A 21,975-nucleotide genomic window follows, 5' to 3' on the forward strand; every position below is an offset into this window, starting at 1 on the left:
CCGGACCTTTCGAAACATTGAGGCTTCTACTAAAACAGAAACAAATGACCTCATTCAAAAGATCATGGTTCGTTTAAATTACCATTTTCGCGGCAAGCAGCAACTCGTGCAAAGCCCCAAAGGGATACTCGCTGGCAGCCCTCGTTATTCAGCGATGACAGATGTACAGATCTTTCTACACCCCACCCCGCAGGCGTCCTGGTTCGATCTGTTTTTAGATGGTTGCATAGGGGGCCGAATGAAATCGGGGGTTCCGGTCAAGATGATGACACCTAAATTGCTCATTTTGTCTTTCAGCTTTGTCAGGGGGGTCAATCAACGTGCATATGCACTATAACTGTGGATGGAATTGACCTATAAGAGCATTGCGCAGCGTCTCTTCGCTGCCCGCCACTCCCTCATCGAGGCTCAATTCCAATATTGCTGCACACCATCCTACATTGCATTGAACCAATACGACTCCCTCATGATAAGCCAACTGTTTTCATCTTAGTTAGAGCGAGTCCACCCTTCCATTCCCTTCCATATATTTAGCGGCCGGCGTTTCCCATTTGGTTACCGGCAGCATATTGCGATGCTGTAAACTCGGGGTTTGGATTGTAGTATCCCTGTTATTACCGGCAGAATGTGTCATCATAGCTAGATAAAGCCGGCTATTTGACGTCGCTCTGGTGTCCGCTTCGACTGCCATACACTTGTTGCTTTCTGGCGCCTGAACGCAACATGTCGCCGACTTGCCTCAGTGCCGAACCCCACGAGGGAGAGCAGATTAATGATCCTCTGTTCCACTATCTCGGCTGTCTAGAATTCTACGAGAGGCCCCAATACCTTAGTTCACTGAATCCAGCACAACAAAAGGCTATCGAGAAAGAGCGCCAACGCATCGAGAGATTGCGCAAGGTGATCAGAAACGAGGATACATCTCACAATAGAGTCCGATGCATCGAGAAAAGCCTTGAAACATGGCGGAAATCGCCTGTTTACCAAAATGGAAGGAAGGGTACCCGAGAATGGAGGGCAGGAGGAGATCCGTCTGGCGTTGCAAAGCCCAATGATGTATCCCAGGAGAGCGTCAACATGGATTGCGACAATGTCGAGTATAATCCGGCTTCCGATCTGAATGCATACTTGATTCAATATCAAGGCACAGAGCCTTACAACAATGATGATTCTGGCACCTTCCATGGGAGCTTCCCAAATCACAAAACATCCATGCCACAGCTTTTGGACGTGGGCGATGAGAGTAATCCGCTCCGCCGAGACAAGGTTCCATCTGGACGTATGCGCTACTTCCATCTGCCCATTAATAACATGCACGTGCGTATAATTCCACGCAGTCTTCGTGCTTCGAAATACTAAGAAATCCTGCGTCAGTGGACCGAGGTACGGAGATTTGATTGACCGATGGTACAGCATCTTGACCAGCTTGCAGAAAGCGATTGCTAGATATTTCGGGGAAGAACATACCCCTTGCAGCATGTCGTCGTTCAAGTCGGATGAAATGACGCGCACGCAAATGCTCTTGAGACCACAATTCTGGAGCGGCCAACAACACGGCGGCCGGGAGGGTGCCGTTCACGCGAGACATCTTCGCCCGCTCTGTGAAACAGTGTCATCGGGTATGTAATCCATTATGGATTTAACTAATGAACCGAGTTGACCATGAAACAGACCCCAGAAGATTGGAGCGCTTTCCAAAGAATGTCGTGCTTTTTGTCAGTAGACTGCTGCTGCTGCTGCTCCAGGGGCAGTGATTACTAATGTATACCCAGATGCCATACCTCCATTGGGACACAGACCGCAAACGTGAGCGGATCGCCCGGCTGGTGGGGCAAGAAACCGAAAACCGGCGGAGGGAGATGAGGCTGAAGGAGTACAACCAAAAACAGGAGCGTAGGAGGGCGCGAAAACAGCTCACCTTACCAAACGGCAGTACGTTCGAGATGTTGAACGAGAAGACCGCACGCCCTTCGTTTCCTGCCGGCCTCGGACCACCCGCCTGGACATTCTCCAGTGTGGTCAACGCCGCCGTTGCAAATGGATACAAGATGCTCCACGCGACGAAGGCGACATATGATCATCAGGATCGGATTGTGACCATGCACCCACTTGGACGAGTGCTGTTCGATGCGGCCATGCTATACGAGCATATGCTACTCTACCGCGACGAAAGGATCATCAAGGAATATTTGCACAACGATGCGCCAGTGCATCCTCGTCGGACGCTGGATCAGGCCTACTACTGGACCTTGAAGACGACCAAAAGCCGGGATCGGGATCAGGTGGTATACAGAGGCACAACTGCGAAAACGGACTTGTCACACCGGTTCAACACCAAAACCAAGACGTGGACCTGCGAGGAAGTGGAGGACATCACTACGACGTCGAATCGCTGTGAACAATGCCGCTCAGACATTATCCAGGTTTCGAGGCTCGTCATGGTCGATCAGCTCTGGATGTGGATTCTCGACGAGCACACCATCATCACCTCGTTCCCCAAACGATACGGCGTCAAGCATGGAGACTCGGGCGTCCACAAGTCCATCCGACGACGGCTCGGCGAATCCAGAAACACCCAGATCCGTTCCGTCTTCGATCTTGCCCTTATCATCATCGACGAGTGCTCCAACACCTTCTTTGACCCAACGAAAACGCAGGACCGCCACCCCCAAGTTCTCGTCAAGTTTTCCGAGGCCATCAGCACCATTACGCATAAGCAGAGCATATCTTTCGAGCTATTGTGGGTTTGGACCGAGAAGTTTACCAAGCAATCCAACACGAAAAAGATGATCGATATACAGCAGTTCGTTGGGCCGCTCCTCGACATCAACCCTGAAGGCAAGCTCCAGCGTGAGATCAAGGACGTCATTGACGAGCTCGACATCATGATTCATATTACGAAGAAACAGAAAGAGGTAATCAAGAAGTTTAAGAAGCACACCGTGAAGATCTTGGACCCGGACAACACTTTAGCTACTCAAGCCAGCACGCCAACACAGGTGGAGCAAGCCGAAGAACACAGACAGGGCACTACCGACGAAGTCTCACGCCTGGAAAAGTTTATCTCTTTTAACCACTCGGCCGAAGACTTGCTATCCGAGTTAGACGACCGTCTCGAAGAGCTCGAAGGGCTCAAGATCACGGCGACCACTACATCAAGCAGTGTAAGCAGTTCTTTAAATGAGGCTCACAGCTTGGAAATGATGGTAGCTAATCCTAACACAGCTGGATCACCTCATGCAATTGAAACAACAACAGGCAAGCGTCATCCAAGCTTGGCAGTCAGTCAAACAGTCGGACGCAGCGATGAGCCAAGGGCGGGCTATCATGATATTCACCGTCTTCACGATCATATTCGTAAGTGGAAATGATATTTTATGCCCCCCTCGTGTGTTTACGCACCCTATTTCTGACACTGGATCAGTTGCCGTTGTCCTTCATGAGCTCAGTTTGGGGTATGAATAACGCGCAGTGGACACAGAGCACAATGGATCTTTGGTTCCAGGTACAGCTCATGAGTAAGAAACGGGCCCGTCGTTTTATTTCCCCTTATTTTCAATGTAACATGAGGGCCATCCGTACTGACATATCATGCAGTCGGAATCGCTGCCGCAGTCCTGGTCGTCACGCTCCCCATCGCGTTCAGCTCGCTGATACGTGAGATCTTATTTGCTCTCTGGCAAATCTTCTTCAACTGGGTTATACTCACGACGGGAATATACACCCTCTGGCTGGACATTGATAAGAATAGCGACGACATCAAGAAGATGGCAGACGACACTATCCAGAATATGAGAGGGAAGGTCAAGACCAAACGCCAAGCACGACGGGCGGCGGAAAGGGAGGCTAATGAGAAGCGGGAGGCTGACAAAAAGCAGAAGGCTGACAACGAGCGGAAGGAACTGAATCAGAGGAACAGCGAGCATGAAAATGGGGCAGCGAGACCTGGCAGGGAGCTGGAGGTTGAGACTACGGCTAATGGGGCACTGCCGACATTGCAGCAGCCTGCTGTGTCAAATGATGCACATCGTGAAGTAGGCCTAGGCGCCCCCACGACTACCAAGCGGAAGTTTCGGTTTTGGGAACGTGGGTTTCTGACTAAAAGGAAGCACCGCAATAAGACGACGAGTAAGGTGGGGGTATAGGGTGATGTGGGAGTTTGAGGCAAGATTCCTGTCAGGTGCAAATAAGCCACAGTGGCTTGGCCTGGACAGGGGTCGGAAATGTATAACTAGGCTGCTGTGACCCCTCTTCTTTTAGAGAGGGCAGCGATTAACTTGTCGTTATTGAGTCCCCTATACTACGCTATTGGTACCTACCTGGTGACTGGCAGCTTGTTTCGCTTGAGCACTCTCGTCCTTCACTTTGCACTTGAAATCCCGTGATAATTCCGAACTGACGAAGGTGTAATGTTTCAATCCTGTTGCCCTTTCTAATGCTACAACACCTCGACGTAAACACTACGATCTTAGCGGGAAGCTATTTGGGGTTGACGCTGGCGTTGCAAGGTGATATTAACAGTGAGACATGGTAAACATTAAATAAAAGAGCATACTATATTTGCATCGGCTCTAACTGTACCGAGTGACAGGCTTGCTTTTTCTTTCGCAGGAAACTACACTATTACTAATCCCTGATATTATTGCATATCGGAGCTTGCAATATTGGGAGAGAACAATAACAGAAAAGATAGTGAAAGATGGGTCCTTGGAGAACGAGTCGCGTCGGCAAACAAGCTGCAAGGTTCATTGGTCAAGCCGTCGAGCGCGTATATAGCACGAGGCCCGTCATCTTGCAGTTCTTCCCCACATAACCACCATGGCTTGATAGCAGATAGACTTTACCTTGGCAACTTGGCGACTCATCTCTGGTTTTCAACCTGAAACTATTCCCACTGATAGCAAAATCACTGTCTGGAGCTTCCATTTCGTCATGACCATCACCCCGAAGCCCCAGGTGACGCTCATCGAGCTCACAGCCGAGGAACTCGCCACAAAAAGAATTGGCTCCCACCACCTCCAGGCCGCCGTCGAAGCCCTGCATCGCGATGGACTAGTCGTTCTCGAGAACGCTGTCGATACTTCCCATCTCGACACCCTCAACGCCCGCATGGTGCACGAGGCCGAATCCCTTTATACCCGGCCAACCACGCACCGCAACTTCGGCAGCACCACAGGAAACATCCAGCAAGAGCCCGTACTAGAACCGAACTACATCTTTCAGGACGTTATCGCCAACCCCTGGGCCGTGGACGTGATCCAGTGCATGCTCGGCCCGCACCCGAAGCTGCGGTTTTACAGCGCCAATACCGCCTTTAAAGCTACGGGGCGCCAGCCGCCACATATCGATATTGATTTTGATTTCCCCAAGATTCCTTTCGGGTACTGCGTCAACATCAATCTAGTCGATGTGTCGCCTGAGAACGGATCCACGGAAATCTGGCTTGGGACGCACACCAACACAGATAAGAGTGTGCTCGATGACGACGCGTACCAAATCCGCCCGAGTCTTCAAGAAGAGCGGCGCAAGATCAGCCCGCCCATCCAGCCGAATCTGCCCAAGGGATCGTTAATCATTCGCGATTTCAGGCTCTGGCACGCAGGGATGCCAAACAAGACGGACGAGCCGAGGATCATGTTGGTCTCCGTTCAGTTCCCGCATTGGTATAGGAGTGACTTGAAGATCAAATTGCCCGAAAATTTGAAGGGCAAGCTAGATTGGGGGGATGTGACACCTTGCGTAGAGTGGATGCCCGAAGGGTACGACTATCTCCAGGGGGCGCATGATCACGATTTTACACTGCTGCCGTAGTGCTGGAAAATGCACTTTTCATGAGACGGGATCAACCTGGAAAAGAAGGAAATTTAAGGCTACTGGTCTGGGTTTATAGTCAATGAATCAATAATTTTCATCTCTCCAAAAATATGATAAGTATCTACACGAATGATAACATGAACAAGCAAAACCCTCAAGCCACCACCCGTCAGACTACATCCGCTGATTCTCTAGAATGCTGGGTTGGCATTCTCCAGCAACATCTCAAAGTAGGCCTGGTTCCAGGTGCCGGCCTCGGGCGAGGGCTTGTACGCATCCTCAAGCCCGCAGAAGGAGTCGTAGCGCGTCGCCGTGGTGTCGCTTGTGCCGTCCGACTCGCCGCCGGGCTTAACCCAGACAAAGGCATCGGCCAGCTCGGAGCCTGTGTCGGCCGTGGGGCGGAGACCAAAGCCGGCGCCGTCGACGTTGCACCAGTCGCCCCATGCGAGACGGAGGCCTTGGACGCCGTTGCTGAAGATCACAAATTAGTGACATGCATCCTCCTTTGCAACTTTTGCGCGAGCTTGCGAATTCTACTCTGGGAAGACAAAAGTGTTCACTTACCGGCCAGTGTCAACAATAGCATGGTTGGGCATGCCAGCAGACGCAAGGGCGGCACCGATGAGCTCAACGTATTTCTCCTCATTCTGGGCTGCGTTGTACTGAGCATCGGGATCGTCGGAAAACTCGCCAGGAACGGCGTCCCTGTTGCGTTAATGTCAGCTAGAGCCATTCTGATATCGCGCGTCTCAATCTTGGAGGGACCCACCAAGAATTCCACCCCGCGACGTTGGTGGCAATTCCACGAAGCTGCGAAGGTGAACCAGCCGACGTATAAGCGCTGGCGAGCTCCTCGGCACCAGGCTCCAGGTTATCATTCCAGCCGAGCCAGCCACCGTGGCCAGCGTCAAGATACATGACGACGTTCGGCAGGTTGAGGGTCTCGAGGGCGTACGCAACACCCTCACGGTAGCCGGCAGCGCTGGCTTGGCATGTGGCCAAGTCGGCGTTGGTCACAAGGTTGGGCAACGAGTCCGGCTCGATGACCAAGGCAAAGGCGGTGTTGGGGTTGGCCTTAAGGATGGCAGCCACAGCTGTGCGTTTGTATCAGTGTCTCTGTCTCTTCACTCTCCGCCTGCACGCTTGTACCCTTGATAGGATGCAAACTTACCATCGACGTATTCAGTCTTATACTTCTCAATTTCACCAACCGCCAGTTCGCCGTTGGATGCTTTGGCGGCACAGTCGCGGCCAGGGAGATCGTAGATGACCAGACCAAGGATGTCGTCACACGTCATGTCGGCAAGAGCCGATTCCAGCCTGTCGATGTTGGCGATAGTGTCCCTGGAATTGGATGTTGTTAGTCTTCAGCGTACTCCAACCAAGTTCAAGTCAACTGAAAAACAAGGCGAGGTCTCTTACAGCCACAGGAAGGTTCCAATGTCGGCCACCTCAAGTGCCTTGGCCGCCAGAGCGCTGTCGGTGATGGCTGCAGCGGCAGCTTCAATCTCGGCGCGGTAGAACGAGTTGGCGTGCAGAGTGTACGATTCCCACACGTTGGTGCTAGCGTCTAGGGTTACGGCCGAAGCACAGGCACCTCCAGCTTGTCTTGGCTGCTGTTTTTGTGTCTGCGAGGGGAGGCCGTTGACCACGACGGCCAGTGCCACCGCGGAAGCAGTGGTGTACTTCATGACGATGTCTTGAGAAGGAGCGACTAATAGACTGTTTAGTGGAGAGATGGGGATGTGCGCCGTGTCTGGAAAGTTATATTCAAATGCACAGGAGTTGGGGTTTATATACAGAGGATGTCTAGCATCATCAGCGAATAATCTGTAAGTAGTTGCGCCCTCCTGAGACTGTTCTGATTACTATGGGTCTTTTCACCCAGTAAGATGCAGTTCCTTCCCGAAATCTCCGTCAACCCCCTCAGCAAAACCAGCAAGACATCTCATGGCATGTTCGTCGTGGTCGGAGGGCTTGGAGTTACTTTTCACAATCGACGGCCGCCGGGCCGCCTCTGGAGTCTCACATAGTACCCCAAGACGCCCAGCGGCGCAATAAAATAAGTCCGTCAATCGCATGCTTTTGCGCCTCTGGTTCCTGACTCTCGGCCCCGATTGCTACCCCAAGGACTAGAAAACCCCGGTTGGGCTCTTCAGGGACCAGGCCGCCAAGACCACTATAAACTGCGGATAACCCCCTCCGTCGCATGGGTCAAAATCCCCGACAGCTGGTCTTGGCATCTTTCAGACGATCGCTACCCCTTCCATTATAAATGATCCTCCGCATCTATAAATGGCAACTGCCGTCTGATTCAGTTTGACCATTGCCAAGGCCGAAACTCTGCAAATAGCTTGTGTCACCTATAGTATTCACTCACTGCACGGCATCTTCGGCTTGAACAGTGTCATTCATCAGGGCTGACCTCGTCTAGATTTTGCATAACTTCGACGCAGTGTTAACCCCTCGATCCCCTCAGCCAATTTCCCGGCCAGTTTTCGGTTCTCTATTAATACGCTGTGGGTTCTCCCCGCCGGCGTAGCCTTCCAAATAGGGGCAGAAAGCTTGTTGGTACTCCTATCCACACGAGGGTTGGCCAAGCAGATAGCAGGTTGAGAAAGTTAAGGTGAGAGGAAATATATAGAATAGGGTGATGCTTCTTATGTAATTACCTTGTATTAGCAGTAGGAGAACCTGGTTATGCCGCAGGGCGCATCATGCATCATGCCCTTCGCTTACTGGCGGTATGATTGCATGACCCAATTCGCGATGGACATGTGAAATCTACTTGATAACTTTCATGCTGCTCTTTCTTCGCTAGCGTCCAGTTCTTACCTGGGTACTCGTGTTTGCATCTCGGAAGTAATAGCCACGCATCCAAGGTCAATATAATACTTGAAAATGGTTGTATACTAACTAGGTAACTTGAAGATCCATGGCCTTGCTAGATCATGAGGCTTTTCATCTATGGCAACACCATTCCTCTTCATCGGCTTGCTTCATCGGCTTGCTTTTGAAGCCCCCCTCAACACCTCTAACATGCGATATCATCGCTGAAGTTCCTCTAGTAAGACTACAAACCTTGGGACGTCTTTTTTCCTTTAGGTCAAGCAGCCTCAATTCTGGGTTCGCCACTATTAGTGAACCAAGCTCCCTGTTATGCATATAGCAGAAGCTAGGTTATCCATGAAACCACCGATCCAGAATCGCGTTAGGTAAGACGAGATGATCCATTATTATAGCAGAGAAAGGAACTATGGGGAAATGGTGCTTCGTGGTAGGCTCGGGGTTTTTAGTACGAAGAGAAGCTACATCAGCGCTTGAAATGACGCTAAAGTCCCCAATAAAACGTGACATATAGCCTGCATCCGCGATGCTTCTGGTTCTGTCGATCTAGTACAGGTAAAGGTCAAATTGCTTTTATACCTCGGACTGCTGGGGACATGGGTCGAGCTTCTGAATTGATGTGCAAGTGGTGACTACGAGATACGTTGGATTACTCTTCAAAGGGAATTCCGTCGTCAACCCAGCCTTGCAGACATGAAGTTATTCGCGTTATTTTGCAAGGCATATGTATTCCGCTAGTCAATCTAAGTACTTAACAACTGAACGCTTCAAAGTACTCTCTAAATTTGCATCTCAGGCGATAAATTATACCCGGAACGCCCGTAAGTGTCTCGATCGTCAGCCTTTACTTTGATTACTGAGAGGAGGAATGACTCGAGTATAGATGCCGTTGCTTTGGAACAACGTTGAGATTAACCTCCCCGCTGCGAACAAAGTGAGCATCGAAATATTGTTTAGTTCTAAACTAGCTTCCCTGGTAAATCTCGAGATCGTTCAGTCACTTACGCCATCAGGCGAGTTCACTGGTGACGTGCCACAGATGTCTTATTACCAACCAAATGATGCAAATGATTTGCTTTGACTCTCAACATTTTCATGTAAGTAAATGATTGAATAATTCCGAGATCGGATACGTGAGGGGGTGAGGGATTACAAATGTGCATTGCGCAAAAGTATAGAGTATGACGTGATTCCCCCTACACGCAATTGTCGCGGGTTTGGCCAATCGATACAGTGGGCCGCGTACCAACTAATATGACGCCTTTAATAGTATTCCCTCATGCTCTTACTCATAAAACGCAACGTACGATGCTACGATCGGAAAACTACTTATGTAGACTGGCTTGCCTCTTGCTCGTGCTCACTCATACGTAACCTTTATACACCAGAAATTGCCCTTACCAAAACCGCAACCATGGCACCAACTGAGTTCATTAGCTTGACTTTCCCCAACCAGTCGACGGAGCTGGACCCAAACCCTAATGCCTCGATTGAGTCGGCATTCCTGGCCCGTTACGCCCGTAACTTGGATGACTATGACTTTAACTACACACTTGTCCCCTATGGATCATCGTCATACGACCCCTTCACCATCGGGGCTACCATCGCAGCCCACACCAAGAACCTGAGAATCATCATTGCCCTGCGACCCAACACCATATACCCCACCGTGGCGGCAAAAGCCCTAGCGACGCTGGACCAGCTCAGCTCAGGCCGGGCCGTCGTGCACTTTATCGCGGGCGGCAGTGACGCCGAGCAGGCCAAAGAAGGAGACTTCCTCAACAAGGAGCAGCGCTACGGCCGGCTTGAGGAGTACATTCGGATCCTTCGTCGTGCCTGGTCGTCGCCCGAGCCCTTCGACCACGAGGGCACATACTACCAGTTCAAGCAGTTCAGCAACCAAGTCCGCCCCGTGAACGGCAAATCCATCCCCGTGTCCGTGGGCGGATCCTCAGACGAAGCATACCGTATCGGCGGCTCGCTGGCCGACATCTTCGGGCTCTGGGGCGAGCCGCTCAAGGAGACCAAAGAACAAATCAGTCGCATCTATGCCGAGGCAGACAAGGCCGGTCGTGGAGCCGACGACAGGCCGCGCATCTGGGTCACTTTCCGTCCCATTGTGGCGGAGACCGACGACCTGGCCTGGGAGAAGGCCCACCGCACCCTCGATGCTCTCAAGGGGTTCCGCGAGAAGGGGTTGGGGAAAGCTCCTGCGGACGCACCACCGCCGCAAAATGTGGGCTCACAGCGGCTGCTCGAAATTGCCAAGAGGGGAGAGGTGCAAGATCGGGCGCTCTGGTACCCAACAGTGACGGCGACAAAGGCAAGGGGGGCCTCAACGGCGCTCGTGGGCTCGTGGCAGACCGTTGCTGACTCCATCCTGGATTATGTTGATCTAGGATGCTCGTTGATCTCGATTCGCGGCTATGATAACTTAAATGATGCCATTGATTATGGACGCCATATTCTGCCCAGAGTGCGTGGCGTGCTGGCTGCGCGGGAAAATGGCTCTCAGGTCGCGTCAGGCTGATGGGTCTCTTGTATCAAACAAACTCATGTTTGGCACTTACATTGTTCCGAAACGAAAATACCAATGCTTCCAGTCACTGAAATGTGTTTAATTCTCGATTCTTGACCAAAACCCCTCATTACACTGTACCTTGTGACTCTGATCTCGTATTTCATCCGTGTGATCTCATCTCACCATAGATATAATAAGTGGCACAATGGAATGATATGATGACCACAGCATGTTACCCGCCTTGAATTTAGCTGATAGAGCACTAATAATTATTCCCAATGCTACTTCGTACATGTACCTAGTCCCAGGTGCTGGTTGAGTCCTAATGCCGCCTATCCACTGAAGGACTTCCACTCGTATGTTGGAGGTTATAGGACTGCACTGGGAACGACATGATCCACGGTGTTTGCGTCTGCACACATCCAGTTCTGAAAAATCTACACGAAGTCCAAATATACTTTGGGGCTGTTTCAGTCATCTTGCCCATACTAACGTGTAAGTGGCATGGGCAGGACGGAGATGTCTGAAGTCTCACGAGCATGGCGTATGGATGACCCCGCAAATAGATCTCTCTCCATCGACTGAATCAAGCTCAAGATATTAAGTAGTAACATTGTGTGTGTTTCCATTTTCATCCAGATAAAATGATAGTCGTATGTGTTTGGTCTGTTATCCAGTTGGGAATTATCAATTAATCCAAATACGGTCAGAAGATTGGGACGTTGGAGCAGTGGCTGGTAACCAGTAGCTGTGGCGCAATCAAAAGCTACCAAAAACAATTAAAGCCTAGCGTGTCAGTTCATTAGTCGTGCGGATGCGCGGTGCTCAACAACCTCTAGCTAGTTCCTCGTCCCCACGATGTGTTTTTCATCTCTCATACACGATGTCTGACCTGCTCTGACCCAGCTTTTGGGAGACTCACTCCCCACGAAGCCTCAGTCTTGCTTTATCTTTAGTCACTCGTTCCAGTCACTCATTTCGCGACAATCGTCGCCGCCCCTCGTTCCATCAATGCGACAAACTGTAGCTTTCGTCCTGCTGCTCCTAGCATCCGTCGCCACGCCGAGCACCGCTAGCACCACCACCACCACTATCTGGGCCACGCCCCACGAATCCTACTCCTCGTCCATCGGCGCCCTCGGTTGCAAGCTCAACACAAATCGGGTAGCCTACTTTCCCTTGGCGCCTTCATGCAGCTCCCTCTGCATCCGACTCACCCACGCATCGTCCGGTCGCTCCCTCGCCCTCCTGCGCATCGACCAATCCGACGGCGCTCACGATGTCTCGTACGACGCGTGGAACTACCTCGTCACCGGCGCGTCTGCGACCGACGCCCCGACGACGGGCGGTGCCGTCGCCATGGATTACGAGGAAGTGGATATGGACGAGTGTGCGGAATTGATACACGCGGATGGAGGGAAATTGGCCCTGAGTGCCTCGAATAGCATGAACTTCCTGTTCAGCTGTCTGGAGGGATATCCGGATGGCTGGCTTGCCCAGAATTACGCCCTGTACAATGTGTTGGACCCCATTTGTTCTTGGGGACGCGACGAGTTGTGTAATATCGATTGGGGCGGCGGGGCAAACCAGCCTACTTGTCCAAGTACTCTGGGGGTGCCGGCCCAGATGGGCGCCGACGACACCGTGTTCAATGTCCAGTATGGTACGGGGAGGCTGGTGAATGCGTCGGATGGCCAGGTCGTCGAAGATGGTGTCGGCAATGGGAGCTCGGGACGGGCCAGGGGCGCTGGACTTGGTCTTCTTGGACCCTTGCTGGCTTTGGCACTAGGGATCCATCTGCAGATTACTTAGATTTACACTCCTGACGATAGTTAATGAATAATATGTTGTTGTGTTTGCCTTGGGCAAACAAGGTGGTACGGCTTGATGGAGCCAACGTCGTAGGTCGAAAGTGCTGCCACCTGCGGAGTCACTATATGTAACACCACGGATTCTTCACAGCTTGTGAACCCGGTATCAATGACTGCAAGTTGCGGGACCACTGTTTTACAAGTTGACCCATCGTTGGAAGTAGCTTTGACGAAAGGGGTATATATTGTAGCTCTGTTCAAGCGAAGGATACCAGTTTATCAACAGTAACAATTACAAGAGCTCTATTTTTTTCAAAGACGTCCCCAAGAATCTCACCTCCGCAAACCCAAATGCTACATGCGCAACTATTATAAGACACCCTCATCTCTCCGTCACCCATCTACACCATTTTTTCCGGTCCTTCGCCATTGGTGTGCGTCACCTCGGTGCTGCTACCGCCGTTGATGACACCTTGAGGGTGCCCGTCGCTGGTGTGGCGTTGTAGCTCGACGTAGTCGTAGGCGAACTCTCCGAGCTGGCCGTCGTCGATGCCCATGTCCTCCTCCTCGGGCAACACGCGCAGGCTGAGGCCGGGCACGAAGTTCATCAGGAACAAGATCAGGCACGTCATGACGAACGAGTACGAGAAGCCGGCCACGCTATCGGCCAATTGGTAGCCGAGCTGCACGTAGTTGTGGTTGATCCAGCCGCCGGGTATCACGGTGAAGCCGTCTAGGTGAGCTATGTAGTCACTGGAGCAAGGTCAGTCCGTGATTCATACGTGCCAGTTGCACGTCGGGGGTGGGTAAGCTTACGCGGCGAAGAGACCAGTCAGCAAATTGCCGACAATACCACCAATGCCGTGCACAGCAAAGATATCGAGGGCATCGTCAATGCCAAGCACAAACTTGAGCTTGGTGGCGAAGTTGCAGGCAATACTACCAACAACGCCAAAGATGAAAGCAGCCCAGGGAGTGGTGAAACCCGAGCCAGGGGTGATGGCAACGAGGCCGGCAATGGCGCCGGAGCAGAAACCCACCACAGACCACTTCTTCTCTAGACGGTAGTCAAGCAGGCACCAGGTAACGCCACCAACGGACGCGGCAATGTTAGTTACCATGCAGGCCATGACGGCGCGCAGGTTAGCTGCCAGAGCCGAACCTCCGTTGAAGCCGAACCAACCCACCCAGAGAAATACCGTGCCAAGAACGACGTGGGTCACGTTATGCGGTCGGTAGGGTAGGCCGGCCGACTTGGAGTATCCGGTTCGCTTTCCGAGCATGAGCGAGTAGGCGAGCGCAGCAGCACCCGATGAGATGTGAACGGGCGTTCCACCGGCAAAGTCGAGACCACCCATGACGAACGACCAGCCATTGGCGTTCCACGTCCAGTACGCAATAGGGTCGTAGACGATGGTGGCCCAGATAAACATGAAAACAATGCAGGGAAGCATGCGAGCACGGTCGACAGCGGCACCAATGGCAAGGGCGGGACTTTATTTTGTCAGTGAAAATCGGAGAAATCCAAGCCGATAAAAGACTCACGTAATGGCGGCGAACATGCCTTGGTATAGGCAAAACAAAATGTCGGGCACCTTGGTGCTACCAACCGAGGGCGCACCGAGTACATTCATGAGACCGAAGTTGGAGAGATCGCCGATGAAACCACTGGCGCCGTAGTGGGAAAAGGTCAAGCTGTAGCCCCAGAAGAACCATTGGAAACTGACGACTCCCACCGACATCATGGACAGCCAGATAAGGGAGAGGGCCGACTTGCGTCGAGCAAGGCCCGAGTAAAAGAATCCGACACCGGGAATCATGAGCAGCACAAGCGCAGTCGAGGTCATGATCCACGCGAAGTCACCACTCTGGGTGCTGTGTTAGCCTCCTGGGATTCAGAGCTGATACCATTGGCTTGGTATTCGTTTTGGTGGGGAGGAGCGGGAAGCGGGAGCGTGAGCGGAAGGGAGATCGAACCTCGTAGTAAATGTTCAAGTCCTCGGTGAGAGAGTCACCCCCCGTGTCGATGGTGCCATTGTATGGCTCGACGTAGAGAGTGGACGACATATTGTCGAGTCGCGACTGTTGTTGAACCGGGGATCCGTTGGCGCTTTTGGTCGACTGACACTGACTGACGCTGACAGTCCAACGAGACTGGGGACACTTGCCCAAGGCGCCACGCGTCTATGCGGTAGTACGAGGACGGATGAAGAGGAGAAGTGAGAGAAAGTCAAATAAATTTCCTAGGCCAGAATGCCGGGGATCTCAGTAGGCTAAATACGAACAGGGAGCTCTCATGGAGAATTCACTGATGTGAGTCTCGGGGGGTTACATTCGCCCAAGATGGCGCTCCGCGCGCCGCCGTGACCCGGTACCAAGGATCTCATACACTTGATTTGATTACACCCATTAGATCCCATCCCTAGATAGCAGGAGGTACGTACTTCGTACCAAGGGTAGATCGGAAAGAAACCCTCGGCCGGACATGGTCCACTGATAAGACCATCAACGCAAACGGTCGACTGCGCCGGAGCGCTGCCTGTGCGCAGGGATTGGAGAATAAATCGACTCCAAACTCGACGAGGATTGGACTGCGCCACTTGGCATGGTAAGCATGGGGGTACCAGACGTGGGCTCGTGGGCAAATGGTAGAGAGTGGGAGTATCGAAAAGTATGGACATGTACATGTCAACTCTTCGCGTGATCAACCAAGCCAGCTGGGCATAGTCTGGCCAAGAGGAAAGATAACATGGTAGAGCTGTAGTCTCAAGGTGTGGGTGAGAAGGCTGATGATTTAAGACATGCCCCCAAGCAAGTCGAGAAAGAGGCGTTACATGGTCGCCCAACCATAGGCAACCAATCAACGGTGGCGAGCCCGACGGCATCGGGATGTCACTGATTGCGATGATGGACGAGAAATTCGTGAGGCTCAATCCTAATTACAATGGAGTGCCGATGCAGACGACGCGCGAGGGGTTTCGGAGTGCAAATTTCGTGGATAGTCGCTGGCGCATGTAATAAACACGACATACAGGTGGCTGCATGCGTCGTGCCGTGACAAAATGAGAATCGCTGGACGAAACCAGATAGGATCGGATGAGGGTGCATCCTTCAGCTTTCTCAAGCAAGAAAAAACCGTGAAAGCTGATGGTGAGCTCCCCCAGATCATACCCAGCAGCCTATTCACGAAGTAGGATGTAGTGTGGTGTGACAAGCCGACTGCAGGATTCTTTGTGATGCGCAACGCTGGGTGGCATTTGCGACTTGTGTCATCAGTTCTGCGAGATCAGCGCTGAGCCGAGACATCGACAACACGGTAGAGAGCGCACCAGGGATCGAGAAACCCATTGATGTCGGAACCATGCACCCATGATGAGTGTAGCACGCCACGGGAGAGGGCCAGGGAAGCTGCTCCGTGTCATCTCGCCTGAGCCTGATTTTGAAGATTGGAGGATACAAGCGACCACGCAGCCCTTGCAAGTCGACGAGTTATGAACAATCGCAATGACAGATTAAAGAGCAAACATAAGGGTCGAACGACGACGCGCCTTCCGACACTCGTTATCGGATCAAGCCGGAGTTGCTCACCTGCAGCTTATCAAGACGATGGATGGCGGAGTTGGATTTGACGTTGACAGTTCGGCTTGGGCCCAATTTTGGAAGCGACAATTCAAAGTTGCCCCGCTTCCCATAGGATCCCGAGACCCATCAACCCACTAAGGCGATAGACAGGGCAGACCTCTCGAAATTCCCATGAACGATGATGAGCTGACTTCAATCTCTAGCATCAACCTCCATTGGGATGCTGCACATCGCACCAGGTCCCGTACACGCCGATATATTGGTTGCGCGCCAAATGGAAACAAACAGTCCCAGTCGATCGATTCATTTGGGGTGCCTATCCCTGGCAACGATATAATGAAGACAGGTACGTACTGCAACTAGAAGTACTGATCAGCCTTTCTAATCCAGGGCAGGCCCAAGGTGACATTCCGTCTTCCCCTCACCGTCAGCACTGCATCTCTGTTTCTGCAGCACCCTTCACTGATATGCGCGGCTGTACGAAGTAGAACTCTGATGCTGCTGAATGCTGCTGAATGCTCTGCCTTGGCATACTTATTTCAAGCAAACAGGCCAGGCAGGAGGGGGCCGGCCACATACAGCTCATAAATGATATACACGCCAAGCGTGCCAAGATATTGGGCCTGCTATGCCCAGAGATAAGGAAACCCTCTGGCCAATTGCGGTGCTAGGACCCTGGCCGGCACCCTTGAACCACCAGACGCCTCTTGCTAACGTCGCTCGCCAAATAGACTTCCATTGTCGGCGATTGGCCTGCTAGCTTCATCACGTCCGCGGCAGAGACGGGGTAATCAACTTCAACGAGGTTGTCTGCAAGAAACGTTTCTGTTTCGTACGTGCTTTTTGTCACAGCTTGGCTGTTTCTGCCATCGTATCCCTGCGAGATCTCGCCCGACCTCTCTCTCTCTCGCCCGAGAACCCGATCCGCAATAGCACGACGGTGCTCTGCCTCACTCTTGGCCCAAGTATTGAAGCTTCGAACCCCCCAAATTCATGCCGACACCGCCAGCTTTCTGCGCAAATGTGCACACATCAAGTAGCCCGGAGATAGGACGAGCTCTCAAGCAACTGCATTGTGTAACTTCACCTGCCCGGCCAACCAGAGACCCTCAAATGCCTGTCCCATGAAGCCTGAATCCACTTACGCATTTCCATATGACCAGCGCACCCGCATTATGAACCACTATCCCGGGACAACATTAGTGGACATTTGCTGTCGCTTAGTTTCCCTGCTGGGCTCCCGTTCCAGGAACCAGTGGCATATCCTCGGCTTTTTTTTCTTCTCTTTTTCCTGTCTACCAGCGGCTTGATTGATGACTTGTCGACGCCAGTTTGCCGCACACAATTGCTGATCAGACATGGTCTTGATGTTTCGGAAGCCTATCGAGAATGACCTATCGTCACATTGAGAACGGTTTGCAAATGCCTGTCGGTGGATTTCAGCTCTGAATGGCCCACGAAAGCACCCTTAGCTTGTCTTGGCAAATGCTTATTTGGCAGGACCCTCATCGCTGAATGAACCGGCGCGCACACGAGAATATTAGGTGGTGTTCAAATAAAGAGGTATTCCAGCAGTCAATAAGATAAGCAGTTCGCGTAGCTGTTTCTAATATACTATCTGATCGAGAAGCAAATCTCGAACTAGCAAGTCGGCACATGAACATGTAACTCAGGTGCAGAGGTGCAGACGCTTGCCTCGTCAGCTCAACGACGTTGCCCTCCCAACTTCCCCTTTGGGTGCTGCTTCATCTCGCAAAGCTCACCGCACCCTCGCGTACAGGCTTCATAACCTGCCGCTCAAATTTGCAGGCGGCTTGGTGAAGCCGAAATGTCACACTGCACCGCGCAAGAGTATTAGCCGATTCGCAGTGGACGCTGCGCGCTGGCTGAGCTGCAGCTATGTCTTCCGTGTACAATCTGACGATAAAACAAGCACTTGGTTCACGCCCACCCAATAATGCGAAATGCATCTGGAGTGTGTTGTATTGTTTGCGCTTTCAAATACCAGCTATGCCTAAAGACTGGGATCTCGAGATGCTCCACCTGCAGCGCCCATAACATCGATCTAGACTTGAGGATTCATACATTCTCTGTCTGTCCGGTCTTAGCTTATCCACACTTCAATCAAGTATTATCAGGTCTAGCAGGCACTATCCGTGCCACACCCCACTTATTTCGGATTTGCTTGAGCTCACCAACCTAAGTTGGTGCTCACCACCAACTTGGCCAGTTTTTCGACACTTTCAACTTCAACCTATCCTATCTTCGTCAATTCATTAGCTTTTTCCAATTGCAATGGACTCACAGCTACAGGAAGCCGTCCTCTACATGCAAGAGCATCCTCAAGCCAAAATTGCCAAGATTGCGCGAGAAAGCGGCGTAAAACGCGAGACCCTCCGATACCGCGTCAAGCAAGCTGGGAAGACTAAGAACCACGGAGGACTCAACAAACTACTATCTGAAGCCGAAGAAAAGGCCCTCTGTAATTATTATTATTATTAAATACGCCGTAGGCTCGAAGCCCCCGGTACCTCTACTAGTACTCCCGTATGTCAAACCGTGCCCTAATGGCTGGACTAAATACATACGCTGCGTCGTCGGTTCGCTCTATTGGCGACTGCGTTGCGTTCACTACCATACTACGTTGGTTCTCAACCTACCAACAAAGTCCCCCCTGAGAAGATCGATGCTATCTGGGCCTTGAAGCTGTCCGACCCGTCCCTAGCAGCCACCTTACAATAGTCCCACTAACTACTGGTTCTCCTGTTGCCGTTGCGAGGTCTCTGCGAGAGTATAGTGGCCGTGGTGCGATAGCGGCCCGTAATCGTTCCCTCGGTCCTTCCAACAGCCCGCAAAAGAGGATTACGTGCTCTGCTGTCTCAGGGGCGTCGCCACAGCGGCATAGCGGCGAGTACACGCCAAAAGCCCCTGTCTTGAATAAGAAGTCTGCTAGTCCTATTTTTCCGTCCTGATCTGGCACAGCGTAGACGCCTCCAGTCGGTTCAGGCCGAAATACTTGCCCCCTTTCGGTATCTGCATCGAAGGGCCCTCCGGTTCCTCAGCGATAGCGCGTCACTGGCGATCGTGATGCTCTGCTCCGGTGAGCCATCTCTTCCTCCAGTGGCCGAGGATGGCAGCCGGGACCTCCTTTTCCTCACTCATCCACTCGGAGAAGTTCAATTAAAAAGCCACAACAGACTAAAGTTTATTGAAATTTATTCAGAGCTATATACATCTGACAATTATAGTTCGACCTGACAAGTCTTTACATTATGTCCGGTCTTCTTACACTTACTACATCGTCGTACAGTCGACGGACCAGCCTTTTCTTTACCCCCCCTAGAGCACTTGTCCTCCTTTACCTGGGCCTCCGCGTCCTTCCGGGCCAAAATGTCCAGGGCATCCTCGACAGTAAGTGCACCTCCTTGCCGGACACGCGATTTTTTTGACCTCCGACGCTTGCATAGTGCCTCATTTGCCTTGCGAAGGGTGGAGCACTCAGCCTTCAAGAGGGTATTCTCATGGGCTAATCGAGTTATACCCTTCGCAAGGTGGCCAACAGCATCAAAAATTGGGGTCGGAGAGCTTCTCTGATGTCTGTCGATTCGGCGATTGACAAAATCGGACTGCGAGAGAGCCTCTGTCGGGTTATTTGGCGTTTGCGAAACCCAAGGGTCAGCATCTAGAAGAGAGGGGCTAACGGGTGTAGGCGACCGAATCCTAACATCCAGCTTCGAGATAACAGCTTCAGGGTCGTGGGGGACTAGGCCGGCCCCTCGAAACCCTGCCTTGATGTTTTTGTCGGTTATTGTCTTTAAATAAGCCTCCTTAAAAGCGATAGAGAACTCGACCTTAGTAATGTGGTTAATATGGGACTTGATAAATATATCAATCTCTCGACCGTATATACGTTTCAAGACCCCAAAGCACCCGACATCAAGTGGCTGGGTTAGATGAGACGAGTGCGGGGGCAGACTGATAGTAATAATGCCGTTAGACTTGCAATAAGACTCGAAATCGGCCGATGTATGACTCTCATGCCCGTCCAATACTAACAGCCGATACACGCCTCTTTTGGTCGAGATAGTGTGCTTGTTGAAATGTTTGATCCAGTCTAGACCAGTCTCGTTGTTCGTCCACCCGTTTTCAGTCGGTTTGACTACCCAATCGGCTGGTAGGTCCCCCTCAGTATACCAATTAGCAAGGTGATAGTTCCCTTGAATTACCAGAAATGGCGGGATGTCGCGACCCTCCGAATTGACACAGGTAATCGCCGTGGCCCATTCCCGGTTACCTGGCTGGACCTTCTTGCCTCTACCATTACGTTCAGACGAGGTAACGACCATCGAGCGTTGAATAACGCCCATCATAAAGCCCGTCTCGTCGAAGTTCCACATATCGCAGTCCTGGATCCCGTATTTGGCCCTCATATTCTATACAAGCCGGAACCAGTCCTCAATAATCTTTGGATCCTCTCAGAGGGCCCTCTGGAAGTCATACGAGCGAGAAAAACGCGTCTGTAACTCTGGGGTTCGCTTTACAAAGCGATGCGCCCAGAGCTTGCCGACGCGTCGGGTACCCCGCGTCGCAAGAATGGAATTGGCCATATCTTCCACACCCTCTAGCCGGGGAGGAAACCCTCTCAAATCTAGGTCGAGTACATGCTGAACAATAGCTCTTTCCTCTATCTTGGCGAGTAGTGCGCTATTCGGCCAGATTTCGGTACGTGGGGTGCGACCGTGGATTCAGTCACGGAGTGAGGACTCGGGTACACCGTATAGCTTTGCTGCTCGACGTTGGCTCATATTTTTGGTCGATCGGATAGCTTCGATGGCAAGGTTGATTTTGGCTTCTTGGGTTTGAACTGACATGGTGTTGTTGTTGAGGAAATAAGTGTTGAAGTCAAAAGGTTGGAAAAGTTGAAAAAGTGCGCGACTCGGTGATATGCGCGACTTGGTGTTAAACCACGTTACCAAAGACGCCATCACCACCACCAGCCCCTTCATCTTCGTCATATGAAGGCACACCTACTACTTTTCGACAAATTAATAAAGTAGCTAGCAAGATTACGAACTGTCTTACTGATCCAGAGCTTGGTATTAGTCCAGATCTAGCCTATCGACTTAGTCGCTTTGTTAAAGGGTCCCTCGTTAATGCGACCGAGCTTATACAGACTAAGCGCGATCTTAGCCGTACAAAGCACGCCGAACGTATATCAAAACAACGGCGCGCTACGAAGAACTATCATCTTCAATCTGGTGGAGTTTTATCCGTTGCAGAAGGTAGAGAGATGGTGAAGAGGAAGGTTGAAGATGAGGTAGCTAAAGCACAGAGAGTGTCACGACCTGGGTTGCATCGCATGGGTATAGACCTCGATTAGGTGCTATCGACGAAGATTCT

At 51.7% G+C, this 21,975-nt stretch overlaps 7 protein-coding genes across 7 annotated transcripts; 4 read left to right on the forward strand and 3 right to left on the reverse strand.

Annotated features, from left to right (window-relative positions):
* The first annotated feature begins 578 nt into the window (after positions 1 to 578).
* On the forward strand, positions 579 to 4,385 carry BCR38DRAFT_415455 (uncharacterized protein). The gene is made up of 8 exons (XM_040859020.1): positions 579 to 1,317; positions 1,375 to 1,383; positions 1,433 to 1,619; positions 1,672 to 1,715; positions 1,773 to 3,164; positions 3,226 to 3,357; positions 3,425 to 3,518; positions 3,598 to 4,385. The coding sequence occupies exons 1-8, from the start codon at positions 724 to 726 to the stop codon at positions 4,143 to 4,145; spliced, it is 3,000 nt and encodes a 999-aa protein (XP_040720513.1). The 5' UTR covers positions 579 to 723; the 3' UTR covers positions 4,146 to 4,385.
* Positions 4,386 to 4,932: 547 nt separating this feature from the next.
* BCR38DRAFT_453603 (uncharacterized protein) lies at positions 4,933 to 5,811 on the forward strand (the record flags this gene model as incomplete). The annotated part of the gene is made up of 1 exon (XM_040861610.1): positions 4,933 to 5,811. The coding sequence occupies one exon, from the start codon at positions 4,933 to 4,935 to the stop codon at positions 5,809 to 5,811; it is 879 nt and encodes a 292-aa protein (XP_040720514.1).
* An 86-nt stretch (positions 5,812 to 5,897) lies between these two features.
* BCR38DRAFT_491596 (1, 4-beta cellobiohydrolase) lies at positions 5,898 to 7,847 on the reverse strand. Its single transcript, XM_040864677.1, has 5 exons — positions 7,237 to 7,847; positions 6,986 to 7,158; positions 6,584 to 6,908; positions 6,379 to 6,519; positions 5,898 to 6,285 (listed from the first exon to the last, which is right to left on the reverse strand). Exons 1-5 carry the CDS (start codon positions 7,503 to 7,505, stop codon positions 6,006 to 6,008), a joined length of 1,188 nt encoding a protein of 395 aa, XP_040720515.1. The 5' UTR covers positions 7,506 to 7,847; the 3' UTR covers positions 5,898 to 6,005.
* A 2,037-nt stretch (positions 7,848 to 9,884) lies between these two features.
* BCR38DRAFT_415459 (alkanesulfonate monooxygenase) lies at positions 9,885 to 11,445 on the forward strand. Its single transcript, XM_040859021.1, has one exon. It carries the CDS (start codon positions 9,941 to 9,943, stop codon positions 11,189 to 11,191), a length of 1,251 nt encoding a protein of 416 aa, XP_040720516.1. The 5' UTR covers positions 9,885 to 9,940; the 3' UTR covers positions 11,192 to 11,445.
* A 557-nt stretch (positions 11,446 to 12,002) lies between these two features.
* On the forward strand, positions 12,003 to 13,225 carry BCR38DRAFT_415461 (uncharacterized protein). The gene has a single exon (XM_040859022.1). The coding sequence runs from the start codon at positions 12,194 to 12,196 to the stop codon at positions 12,992 to 12,994; it is 801 nt and encodes a 266-aa protein (XP_040720517.1). The 5' UTR covers positions 12,003 to 12,193; the 3' UTR covers positions 12,995 to 13,225.
* Positions 13,226 to 13,394: 169 nt separating this feature from the next.
* On the reverse strand, positions 13,395 to 15,060 carry BCR38DRAFT_404062 (ammonium transporter AmtB-like domain-containing protein; the record flags this gene model as incomplete). Its single annotated transcript, XM_040857809.1, has 4 exons — positions 13,395 to 13,746; positions 13,810 to 14,487; positions 14,539 to 14,861; positions 14,902 to 15,060. 4 exons carry the CDS (start codon positions 15,058 to 15,060, stop codon positions 13,395 to 13,397), a joined length of 1,512 nt encoding a protein of 503 aa, XP_040720518.1.
* Positions 15,061 to 15,063: 3 nt separating this feature from the next.
* Positions 15,064 to 16,027, reverse strand: BCR38DRAFT_786 (uncharacterized protein). The gene has a single exon (XM_040865642.1). It carries the CDS (start codon positions 15,876 to 15,878, stop codon positions 15,288 to 15,290), a length of 591 nt encoding a protein of 196 aa, XP_040720519.1. The 5' UTR covers positions 15,879 to 16,027; the 3' UTR covers positions 15,064 to 15,287.
* Between the last annotated feature and the right edge of the window lie 5,948 nt (positions 16,028 to 21,975).

The sequence above is a fragment of the Pseudomassariella vexata genome (assembly GCF_002105095.1).
Source record: "Pseudomassariella vexata strain CBS 129021 chromosome Unknown BCR38scaffold_1, whole genome shotgun sequence".
Lineage (NCBI taxonomy): Eukaryota > Fungi > Ascomycota > Sordariomycetes > Amphisphaeriales > Pseudomassariaceae > Pseudomassariella > Pseudomassariella vexata.

Coding starts and splice junctions, on each gene's coding strand:
- BCR38DRAFT_415455 (XM_040859020.1), top strand. CDS start 724: ATGTCGCCGACTTGCCTCAGTGCCGAACCCCACGAGGGAGAGCAGATT. Junction 3,165..3,225: donor CGACCACTACATCAAGCAGT/GTAAGCAGTTCT, acceptor ATCCTAACACAG/CTGGATCACCTCATGCAATT. Junction 3,519..3,597: donor GTTCCAGGTACAGCTCATGA/GTAAGAAACGGG, acceptor CATATCATGCAG/TCGGAATCGCTGCCGCAGTC.
- BCR38DRAFT_491596 (XM_040864677.1), bottom strand. CDS start 7,505: ATGAAGTACACCACTGCTTCCGCGGTGGCACTGGCCGTCGTGGTCAAC. Junction 7,159..7,236: donor ATTGGAACCTTCCTGTGGCT/GTAAGAGACCTC, acceptor ATCCAATTCCAG/GGACACTATCGCCAACATCG. Junction 6,286..6,378: donor GCTATTGTTGACACTGGCCG/GTAAGTGAACAC, acceptor TGTGATCTTCAG/CAACGGCGTCCAAGGCCTCC.
- BCR38DRAFT_415459 (XM_040859021.1), top strand. CDS start 9,941: ATGCTCTTACTCATAAAACGCAACGTACGATGCTACGATCGGAAAACT.
- BCR38DRAFT_415461 (XM_040859022.1), top strand. CDS start 12,194: ATGCGACAAACTGTAGCTTTCGTCCTGCTGCTCCTAGCATCCGTCGCC.
- BCR38DRAFT_786 (XM_040865642.1), bottom strand. CDS start 15,878: ATGCCGTCGGGCTCGCCACCGTTGATTGGTTGCCTATGGTTGGGCGAC.